Source organism: Egretta garzetta, unplaced genomic scaffold (assembly GCF_000687185.1).
Source record: "Egretta garzetta isolate BGI_Z169 unplaced genomic scaffold, ASM68718v1 scaffold111, whole genome shotgun sequence".
NCBI classification, from domain to species: Eukaryota; Metazoa; Chordata; class Aves; order Pelecaniformes; family Ardeidae; genus Egretta; species Egretta garzetta.
In genome coordinates this window covers 145407-157488 of record NW_009258672.1, presented here as the reverse complement: position 1 = coordinate 157488, position 12082 = coordinate 145407, and the positions used below count along the sequence as shown (strand labels likewise).

The following is a 12082-nucleotide window of genomic DNA, read 5'->3' as shown; positions in this document are numbered from 1 at the left end:
TCTGCTCTGCTCTACCTGACTCCCCCAGCCACCACCGCTTTGCTTCACCCACCCAGCAGCACGTCTGCCCGGCTGAGTCCTGCCAGAGGCAGCCCGGCCATGAGGGGTTGATTTGAGCCCTCGCTGCCCTTGGCTCTGGGGAGCATCCACAGCTCTGGCCCAGCAGAACCAGTTCTCAGGTGGGGACTGTAAGACCAAACTTTGCCAGCTGTCGAGGAAGCCATAAGCACCCATCTTTACTTGAGGTTTTTTTCTTGTTTGGATTATTCCTCTACCTTCTCCTCCACCATTGGTTTTAGTTCTTATTTATTAGAAAAGTTTATGGTAAATAAGATGCTTTAATATCATCCAGAAATATGATACCTGTGTTTAATCATAACCTCAGTGTTGGTTAAGGTATAAATTTGACTTCATGTTCAAAACTCAGTGTTCAATACTCCTGTAGAACACATGCAAACACAGAATTCAATTTAAAATGGAGTATTTTCACCCCTATGCAGGCAAATGGGTTCACAATTTCTCTTTTTAATTTGCAAATGTACAGCCTCCACATTCAATTTCTCCTTGTTGATAAATATTCCAAAAAACATCAGGTTTGAAAACCTGTTCCAATATTGTTAAGCCGTAACAATAAATCCCCCCGCAGGGCAGTAGGTAGTAGCATATTCCTCCAAAGCCTTGCTATAACTTTCCCTGATGTATTCCATCAACTCCCACCTAGATAAATACTGCTGGTGAAATCCTGGCTCTCTTTCCCAACAGCAGATATCATCCTGCCATTGAAGTAGAGTTACGCACCCTTGAAAGAGTTTAAATTCCTATAGGTGCCTTAGCATCAAAACCAGAACAATGTATATATATGAAGGGTTTAGTAGGTGGCCAGTTAGTTCCATGAATGACTGGTGCATGTTCACCTGCGATACATAAAATGGTTATGTGGTGCTATAAGATTGATTAAAAGGCTTTCTTCCACCAATGGCAGGGATTCTGCTGGGGAAAAAAAAAATCAACCCACCCTTTTTTTTTCTTACCTCCTCCACTTCTTCAGGTGTAAGTTCTTTTCTTTTATGAGGGTGGCCTGCACCAGGTCGAAATGCGCCCATTGGGATGTTAATATTAGCCTGTGAGAAGGAAATTACAATGCATATAGTAGTGACTGATAAATAAACATACAGTTGGTAAATGGCAAAGCTTAAAAGGGGTGGGACAAGAGTACAGACATTAACGTGGTTTCCGAGCACTTATGCCTTCACTGAATGCATCATCACACCACTCCTATGGGAAAGGGAAATGCTTTCATCTCCATTTTAAAGACGAAAAGGGAAAAAACAAAGCTACTGAGAAAGCTTTTGAAGTTCTGCATTTTAGTCTAATGCTCCCTGATTTCATTGGACTTCAAACAAATGAGTACCGGACACCCAAGTGTCTTTAGGCATCTGGATCTGCTTCGATTTGGTCAAGGTCAAGCAGAGAGTGCCAGAATAAGGATTTAAGTGTAAATCACCCAAATCCTACAGTAGCACCCAAACCACTGGACCACTCTCCCTCCCCCAGTGACACCAGTTCTCACTTCACTTAATCACAGGTAGTTAGGAAGGAAAGCCTGTCCTGAGCCAACTTAAGCCATGAGTGTTTAAAATGTGATTTTACCAATAAAATTTACCCATGGGTGTTACAAATTGCACATGTAATGTCTTAGTCCTAGGAATGCACCTCTCGGTTGTGAAGAGGGTCTGTGGGAAAAGGCAGGAAGGCTTTATGACCCTCCAGCCCCTGCTGGGTTTTGCCCAGCCACCCCAGACCAGTCTGCAGTAGGGGCTCATGGGTCGGAGCAGGCTAAGATGGCTCTAAGACTGGACAGACCGCTGCCCCTGGCTTTAGCAAACTCCCTTCAGAAAGATACCCACACAACTGCATCAGTCTGATTTGCTATCTGTAGCAGAAAGCCAGTAGCCATAACATAAATAGGGTTCATAATAGATACCTTAAATGTAAAGATTTTTGAGAAAAGAATGGAAGAAAATGTTGCTTAGGAAAGAACAGCTAAAATGCATCTATTTCCTGATGTGACCCAGCCTGGATTATTTTAAAAGTTCAATGGTGTGATCAACTACATGCACAATCTATACCTATTCTTATCTCATGAGCTCAGAAGAGAAGCTGCTCTGAGGAAATGTCATCAAAATATCATGACTCCCACTGGTAAAACCAGCGGGTGAATGGGTAATGTTATGGAGCGGAAACGGAGAACCTTCCAACAGCGAGCTGTGCTATTGTAGTTTACAATCTGACTGATTTGCATTAAATGAAGATGAATAATCCCATCCTTCTGCTCAAATCGTGGTCTTGCAAATCATGCCCCAGGTTGGGCAACCACAGGAAAACAGCCCACTGTTTTTAGTAACAACAAATGTTCTGACAGCTGTAATCAAACATTGAGCAAATTAAGAATCCATTTGCTAAGAAATAAGCACCTTTCCCTTTATTCTACTTATCTGTTTCCTGTTATTTTATATATGCAAGCTGATGCTGCCATTTCAGTGGGCACATGTCTGTAGTTTATGGACAACTGGGTATTCACTTCATAATGCTTTTTCACTGAGCATTAGTTTAGATATCATGAAACCTTTCATCTGCACTTCCTAAGTTCCCAGGAGACAGGGCATTTTCAGCCTCATGGTACTTAACCCATTATTTCATTTAGGAGTGGAAAAAAACAGCTTTGCTATTTTTAATTTTAAGCATCTCCCCCGCCAGGCTCTGGTACCTCCAGGCAGCTTCTTTTTTTGGAATATGAAACTTCTTTGCACTTTACAGCTAGCATGGTCAGGCACGTTTGCAGAGTTGAAACATTAAGAGTTATCTCTCCTCTTGGTGCTCATTTTGAACTCCAGCATTCCTTCCCCTCGGAGTCAATCAAAGCAGGAGCCAGCCTCCCATGGCCACCCACAGCATACCGCAGCCTGGTAATTCTGATACCCAGCCCTTGCGTTTCCTACTGTGATTGACAGACCAACTGTTACTAAAAATGGTTCAGGAGGCAAAAATGAGCCACGAAGTGCCAGACTGCTAATTAAATTAACCAAACTGCTCTTTAGTCTGCTTCAGCATTTTCACAGTAATCTGTGTCACACTGAAGCAGTTTGAACTATTTTATCTGCAATAAATGCATTCATGTCAGAGTTTGGACAAGACGTACGCAGACATGAAATATGAAATTGGTAAAATGAGCAGCCTTTAAGATGTAGTTTAACACTGTCTGGATCTGATAACACATACGGGGAATTAAAATATTTCTAGTATGGAATGGAGGTATGACTGATTTCTGAACAGTTCCTGACCAGGGGTACCAGAGTTCTGAGCTGGAAATCTCCCTCTTACTCCAATGCCAGTCCCCTCCTGTGGATGAGCAGCTGTATAACGGGTGAACAGCGGACCAAATTCTGTATCCCAGTGGAGCTCTGTAAGGACTGTGCTGTGCTGCAGTCAGCACAAGTTTGCAATTTTGTTTTTAAAGTATGCTTCAGGGTTCTTGCCACCTGTCTGCTGGGATGGAGATTGGAGCCTCACTGATCTCTTTCTCGCCTGCTCCCTATCTAAGTGAAATGCTAAACAGGAAATTTTTTGTTCCAAACTCCTGAAATCCTAGCTTATAATTGCTTTAGACAGATTTTCTAGGTGTGATTGTAATTTTTAATCATACTAATTATTAAAACTATTGTGTTTGCACCTTCCTTTGTTTTTGGAAAGTGCCTCCCATATTTGGGATGCCATTGCAGTTTTCATGAGTAGGTGTGTGTACTGATGTACTGGACTAAGGTCTTCTTGAAAAGATCGAAGGAAAAATATCCATAAGCATGATATACGACATATATTGATGGTTTGACTCAATTAAACTGGTATTTAGAGATGTGCTTGTGTTGTTCTTTCTGTTTACTAGAGACAGGGCATCCAGATCAGGAACTGTTGGGTCTTGAATTACCAGCAGCGTGGCGCAAGTTGAGGACTGTTAGGGGTAAGTTCTCCAGAGCATCACAGACATTCCTAGCTGTCCAGAAGGATGACTGAATAAGTTGGAAAGCCACTTCAGTATAAACATATCCAAGTTTAAAAAAAAAAAAATAAAGGAAGTACAGAGAAAACTGAACGCCATTCAGAAAACCCCTCACTGTTACTGCTGGGGAAAGCCAAGGGACTTCAGTATAAACATATCCAAGTTTAAAAAAAATAAATAAAGGAAGTACAGAGAAAACTGAATGCCATTCAGGAAACCACTCAGTGTTACTGCTGGGGAAAGCCAAGGCCCATATTTGTCAGTGGAATAATTGTCAGCCAGGGCTATACACGGCTTTTTCCACACTGAGAGGGGAAGGCCAGCAATGAATGTTACCAGGAATTAATAGTACTTTGGTCCTTTATGACCCCAAACTACTCTCAGGAACCTGTTGCTACCTTTAACTCTCCCACATCTGTATTTAGTAGCTGTCGGCAGTGCAGGTTTTAGTGTACATCTCATACCGTCAGAAAGAAGCCACTTCTGACACAAGAGTACCATGAAATACTTCAGTTAGTAAAGTGTCATTACATTTCCATTGCTGCAGCACGATGTATGTTCTCCAGGGGATGTCAGCCCTACTGTAATAGCACATAATAGCAAAAGATCATAATATATGAATCACAATGTATAAAAATAATGTGACATTTTGAGTCATGGTTCTTAGGGCACTTAAAGTGTAATAGGCATCAATTCAAGCGCAAGTCTCCCTGCTGGAGCAACCTTTGACACAATGTTTCAAATTACCTTTGCAAAAATTAAAGTTTCTTAAAATACTAAACTTGGTGCTTAAACTTAATGCATGTTTTTAATGGACAAACTAAAAGAATTTTTTCACTTTTAGAAGTTGGAAAGTAATCATAAAACTAAAAGTGAGTCTATAACTACTTCTTTAAGGAGAACAGTAAGCCAAATCAATTTCTTAAAACTGTTTATATGTGCCTGTGGAGTTTAAAGGTAAAATGTAAATACTTTTGAGCTATAAATTATCTACATTTTTTCATTTTCATAGAAATATTTCCACAGTCACTGTTAAAGAGGGATGCAAATTTGAACTGAGTGAAATCAATGGCAAGCGTCTGCTAATTTCAACTCAATTAGGGTACAGTAGTTTGCATGCCTGTTCCAGTATAAAGTTGATGATGATAAAGAGAATTAGCATTTTTACAGTGCCTTGCAACTTCAGTACACTGCCTAACCACTGGGCAATTAATCTTCTTGAGACCCCAATCCACGGAGTTAGTATTATCTTGGGGAAACAGAGGATAGGTCAGGCTTTAGAAATTCTGTTTTGTGTTTCTTACATAATTTTAAGGGAATCTGAAATTGCAGGGAAAATTGATTGCAAGCACATTTTACAAAATACATGAAAAGTCTGTAAAATTCTGGAGTTCAGGAGCTGTTTTGGCCTTTTGACAAGAATCAATGATAGCATGAGCTAAATACGCTCTTCATGATGCTGCTTTATGATGATGTTGGGACAATTCTCCAGCTGTTTCTTTCACAAGTATGTAACAACCAACTTCATCTGTATAAAGCATATGCCATCTGAGGAGGTGTATGACATACAAGAATTTTTTTAATGAAAACAACAGCATTTCTCTCATTTTACTTTGTCTCTTAAAAAAAAATGCTTCTTAAACAAATATTGGAAGTTATGGGGAGGTTTCCTAAAGGAATACAGACATGAAAACCTTCACAATACCTGTGCCATCTTTTTTGCCTATAATCCTTCCAGCTTTATATTAACTCTGTGGAAAATCTAACAGATGCAAGAATTCATTTACTCATAAAGCTGATCAGTGATGCAGATGTATCACTGTGTTTTGCTTAGCTGATCCACCAACAGGCATAATCTAACACTGGAAAGACGATGCAAGCAAGCGATCAACCAACCTATCTGATCCATTTTTTTATTGGCTCAGACCATAAGATGCTCTTCAGGTCAAACTTTTTCAGTGCTTTCATATCTACCAAGCTTTCCTCTTTAAAAGAATAAACCCCAGTTAGCACTTCTGCAGTGCTTTGTATGAGCAAAATGCAGTTTGCCAAGCAATGGAGATTGAGATTTACTATTTTGTTATATTAGAAACATAAATACTGTCTCTTACCTGAATGGCTTTGACATGTGATGCTGGCTGTTTTGACATTTTTAAGACAGAGGCTTATCCCTGCAAGCAAAATGGGAAAGTGTTACAGACTCTGACATTCCGATAGCCGGGGGAGATAAGCTAGAACTTAACCCATGCTGCCTCTTAACAGGCATTCATTTCATCCGCCCGGCTCCTGTTTCCATCTCAGTTTCAGAGTTGCTTAGTTATTCCTTCAGAATATCAGAAGGAGACAGAACACCTGAGCTTCTCCAATTAATCTTTCATAGCCACAAATGGAGCTCTCTCTTTCACATTAAAACCAATAATGAGTAGAAATAAGGCATCTCTCAAACCTTAATGGCGTAAAATGAGTACGAATTAAGGGAAGCATTTGAAGATAAACAATGTATGATTATTTCTGTCACAGTATGTATGTGGGAATTAATAGAACTCTCGGTTTAAACCTTCTTTCAAATAAAGCATACCTTGCTATAAAACATTGATAAATGCAGACATAATCATTTTCTGACTCAGAAATCCCTGCAAATCCTTAATGCCTATAGACTGAAAATGATCAAGATGATCAAACTGTAAAGTTCTGCTTGACACTTGCTAGGGCACAAGGTAGCCTCTCTTCGAAGTTTTAGATCACATAGATTCATTGATTTTCTTTAGCAGTAAGATAAAAAAGAACAGAACTTTCCATGTAGTTTTATGCAGGCATAGAAATATGGACTGATATAATATACAGTATACTATACACTGATATTAATATACAATAACAAAGGGAAATGCACCAAGGTAAAAAGATTCTGTAAACATAAGGAAAAAAAAAAAGCAAGAAAGAAATTTTACTATCAGATTAATTGAAACATTGTCTCAGCCTTTTTTTCTTTCACTGAGATTTGAGATTTTAACTGGACTAGACCTTCATCAAAGTCTGGTTATTTAACCTCTCCATCTTATTATAATGCAAAAGAAGATGGTAATACTAAAGGGTGGAAATGAGTTCAACAGAGAACTCATCGGTCACAATCTACAACGTATTTTGGCTGCAGTACTTAACCTGAGATGATTAAGAAAATACTGAGAAAAGTAATAAATGACGTAGGAGAGAATAATAGAAATATACTGAGAAATTGAAAATGGGTCAGAGACTTTGCTGCTCCAAAGAGTGTAACTGTCACGTGGAGGTGCTACCACAGAAAAGTACAGACGAGTTGTAGGTTGGTTTCAGCCTGGAATATTGGTCTGAAATCGTATCACCAGAGCTGCACGGAAGAATTGCTTTTGCATATTCTCACACCAGCTTTAAATCTGTGTGTAATGCTGAGCAGAACTTAAAGATGAGCTGCCATTAGAGGTATCCTTCGGATTGCACTCTCAGCTGTCCAAACCAGCACATAGCCTTAAGTCAGAGGATGCCATCTTCACAGGTTGCTTCAGGTTTAAATTGCTTCCACTAAACTAATAAATCAGAAAAAAATCCCACCATGAAAAATAAAACCAGCATGCTTCCAGAGAGTTTTATATTGTGGTTTTACATTTACATTGACAATCTTAAAATCAGAGGTAGTTTTAAAACTTCAGCATTCACTTTGGGGCACGAAATCTCGGCTACTGAAGTTCATGACAAAATTTGCACAGATTTCAAAAAGCCAAAAGGATTACTGCACTCTCTCTCTTTCCTTTTTGAAAAACTTTACTATGCATAGAATTAACTGTGCTGTTAAACAGTGGTTGAATTCCAGAGATAAACACAAAACAATCCCCTAGTTTATTGAAAAGATAGGACTCATAATACACAAAAGTTTAATTAATTTTTCTTATCATCTTCTCCCCTTTCTAATCAGAATGAAAAATGGAAACAAAAGCACAGGAAATTAACATGAAACATTGTAAAACACTGTGGATCTACTTCCAAACCCCTGTCACAGAGACATTCGAGCTAAGATATACTTCTCCATCTTGCGTGCCTGTGGATTGCAAAAACACCGATACACGCTTCTTGGGCCACCTAGAGCTAAACAGCCAAGGATTTACACTGAGTCTTGACTTCAAAACAAGCACAGCAATAGCGCTCCTCAGCGAGGTGCTCTGGGTTCGCAAGAAGTCTGCGTTCAAAATTATTGCAATCAGACACCGTTTCCTAAAGACGGATGCATGATACAATTGTGTAGGACTGCTTTTGGAGGAGGTGATTTTCCTACCAGTTCATGCTGTCCTCATTACCGCCAGAGAAATCAGGACAACAGCACGCTACTGAGTAAAAATAGACATCTTCTCTGGCTCTCTCCCCTTCCCTCCCTTCCCTGAGTCTTCCTCCAGAGCCATACTGACCATCAGCCACAGGAAAATAAACCTTAGATTACAGATGTATCTATTACTGAAGTGATTAGTTCATTTTTTCTGAATTCCTTTGTTCTTTTGCCATGCATCTCAGAGAGGCAAGAGTGCTGTCCTGATTGTATTAAGTTATTTCTGGTGTTCCAATCAGCTCCTCAAACTTGAAAAAAATCACTCTTCACCCTCAATTCCATCACAGCATTTCACATGTATGCACCCAGCAAAACGCAGAGACGCGCTCAGCCTGTGTTCCCCGGTGTCTTTCTGCCTTCCCCCCACCTTACCTTCTACCCTTTCTGGGCTGCATGCTGAGCCAAATGGAGAAAGCAACAGCAACGTTAGTTCAGTTTGGAGCTGTTTTATGCCAGACTTCCCCTGCAAATTCCCTTGCTTCGCAGTGAAAGCATTTGTGAACAGGACTACTTGTGAAATACTGGACCACTACCATGAAATAAATCAGTGTTTTGAAAAGAATCTTCGTAAAACAAAGGACCTATCTTCTGTCTCCCCGCTAAAAATAATTTCTGACAGGGCTGCAGCCAGATAATAAGCCGACTTATTCAATTTGCTTTAAATACGATGAGATATCATAATGCCATCTTTTGTAATCCGCACAAGAGATGTACAGTAGGGCACAGACAACAGAAAGAGCCCTCCTCCCCCTGCCCCAGCTGGAATCTGTCCTTTCCCCCCCTCCGCACTCACGGCAGCAAGCACAGTGGGTATTTTGGACACAGAACTGCAGCATACTAGCTTATTGAAGGGCTTTGACAGGAGCTACACTACTGCGAGACCCAGCTAGTGCGAAGAAAAAAGAAGAGGACCCCCCCCGCTTTGCAGCGTCCAGTCTGTTACACAAAAACTTACTACCTGTTCTAGGCAAATGTGGTAACATTTTCTGTAATGCAGTTGTCTCCGCTGCGGTTACCTGTTAAGCCTACAGTGAAAGAACACCTCTCTCACCATCGACCCCCCCCACGTAATAATTCACTGGCTAGAACAAACAGACGGCAAACAATAAGCATGTACCTATGTAGTATAGTATTCGAGCTAATACGCAGTTAGGCTTCTTAGGAGTCACTAGGCATTTAAGTGACTTTCTGGTTTAAATCTTTTAAGATCCCCACAGACTCCGAAGCAATAACAATCTGCTCTGAATACGCTGATACGCTGCACAAGACATTAAAATAAGGAGAAACCCACGACTATCGCAGTCACCTCGCAGCAGTTACTAAAGAGTTTTCCTAAGGGTCTTTCAGGTTTTTAACTGTCCCCTTCAAGGCTAGCTTACTTATTTACTTATATAAGAAAAGTTCCAAACCGTGAAGCGAGTATGTGCACCTCCTTTCGATGCTGAAAGAGGCACCTTCTTCTACCAGCTGAGGTATTGACCGTGATCCTTTTAATGTGTCTGAAATAGCTCCGATGCTTTCAGCCCGGACGGCACTGAGAGCTGCTTCAGGCTGGAGTGGGACTCGGCTGGGAAGCAAAGTGTAAAAGGGAATTCCTGTCATAGCTTCCAGTTGTTCTTCCTAAATATAGAGTTTGATTCACCCTGTAACTTGGTCCCCTGTGACACTTGACCATCATAAAACCAGGGCTCAAGTGTCAAGCGGGAGGTGTTGAAGGAACACACCTTTGGGTCCTTTTCCTGCCCTCCCTTTCCCTGTCGTTCTGGGCTTTTCCCAAGCGCCAGGCATACGGTGGCAGAAGGCAACACGCAGCACCCCCCCTGTGCTGTTTGGGGCAGTGTGTGCCTCCCTACCGCCACACCGGAGAAAGAAATAATTATGGAGACGTAATTACGAAGAACTCGCCTCGGAGGGACTAACTAGGGGAGGTGAATGCCACACCAGCGTGGCTGTATCGCTGCTGGGTTGTTGAGCAGATTCTCACACAGCAGCTGCCCTGGGGTCTCAGTGGAGGGTTCCTGCGTGCAGGCAGGCATGCTCGCAGGGAGGAGGGCTCCTCACCCGGTGGGGCCATGGTGGCCAGCTGCCGAGCCTTAGGGCAAGTGGATGAAGAGAAGCTAAAGGAAGAGTTGGGGGGCGGGGGGGGATGCTATAGCTCATGAGGGGAGTGAAATGTTATTACACAGGTGTGCTCATCCTGGCTGGAGTATGGTCTTCAGTGAAGGCTACTGATGGAGATCCGGCACAGCAAGTCACACGTGGGGCACAGCCTCATGTTGCCACTGCCAGAAACACAGCCTCCTGTTCACCGCGTCTTCACAAGAGTTAACTTCCCTCTTCATCACTCCTCTGCCTCACCTGTTTTCCACCTGACCCATGACACAAACGGTGACAACAGCAGCATGATAATGGGTGATATTGTACTGGCCACTTGCTGCTGCTACTTGCAACTTTTAGGAGAAGATCAACGATTTTCAAAATTAGTGCAAAAGACATTTGTAACAACTAGTGGTTGGGGTAATGATTTCAGAGAGGATTTCCCTTGACTTTAACTTATTTGACCCTTTTCATTTCCAGTATCTCAAAGAGAAAGATGGCCTCTGAGAGCACTTCTTTAAGCCTGCGACTCACTCTCTGATGCCCTCCTTCCCAAAAGTGCTGACATCTGGAAGCAGCTGATAAAGCTGATGACTCACTCTAGCAACTTGCAGACTACTCATAGCCACCCCCTTCCCAAGTAGCCATGACAAGATGGACGCAGGACTAGGCATGCAACAAGCACATGCATTTGTGTTAGGTCAAGAGTGACAGAGGTATGTATAGAAGTCACGTCCTTCCAAGGAGATCCCTTGGTCTGTTTCCTCAGAAAGACTGAGTATGGCTGACACCAAATATTTTGAGGCATGAGAAGACTATTGCGCTTGAAACACAGCAGAGTTCACAAAGGGGCTCAGAGAGCTGTCTCTTGCCTAGAATGGAGGAGTTTGCTGTAACAGTGTAAGGTTCTGCCTTCCAGGTGGTTGAGACCATGTTAAAGCAAAGCTGGAGTCAGAAAAGTGACTTTATATACCCCTTGTGAAGGTTCATATTTACAACAATAGTATTAGAAGGCAATGAGAGGCGATATATTTTTGTAACATGGTCTTGTACATGAATTTATTTCAATTTATATTACAATAGTTATATTATGGCCGAGCCCAGAGAGTCGTGGTGAATGGAGCTAAATCCAGCTGGTGGCTGGTCACAAGCAGTATCCCCAGGGCTCAGTCCTAGGGCCAGTCTTTATCTTTATCCATGACCTGGATGAGGGGATTGAGCGCGCCCTCAGTAAATTTGCAGACGACACCAAACTGGGTGGCAGTGTTGATCTGCTTGAGGGGAGGAGGGCTCTGCAGAGAGACCTGGACAGGCTGGATCGATGGGCTGAGGCCAACTGTATGAGGTTCAACAAGGCCAAGTGCCGGGTCCTGCACTTTGGTCACAACAGCCCCATGCAGCGCTACAGGCTTGGGGAAGAGTGGCTGGAAAGCTGCCTGGTGGAAAAGGACCTGGGGGTACTGGTTGACAGCCGGCTGAATATGAGCCAGCAGTGTGCCCAGGTGGCCAAGAAGGCCAATGGCATCCTGGCCTGTATCAGAAATAGTGTGACCAGTAGGAGTAGGGAAGTGATCGTGCCC

The 12082-nt window shown here is 42.1% G+C and overlaps 1 protein-coding gene across 1 annotated transcript in view; it reads right to left on the bottom strand.

Annotated features, from left to right (window-relative positions):
• Positions 1-6204, bottom strand: part of SMPX (small muscle protein X-linked) — a 9053-nt gene extending 2849 nt beyond the window's left edge. Inside the window, exons 1-2 of the mRNA XM_009648794.1 lie at positions 6166-6204; positions 1032-1121 (exon numbers count right to left, since the gene is read on the bottom strand). Of these exons, the coding sequence (XP_009647089.1) occupies positions 1032-1121; positions 6166-6204 (129 nt within the window). The remainder of the gene's footprint in view (positions 1-1031; positions 1122-6165) is intronic.
• Positions 6205-12082: the final 5878 nt, after the last annotated feature.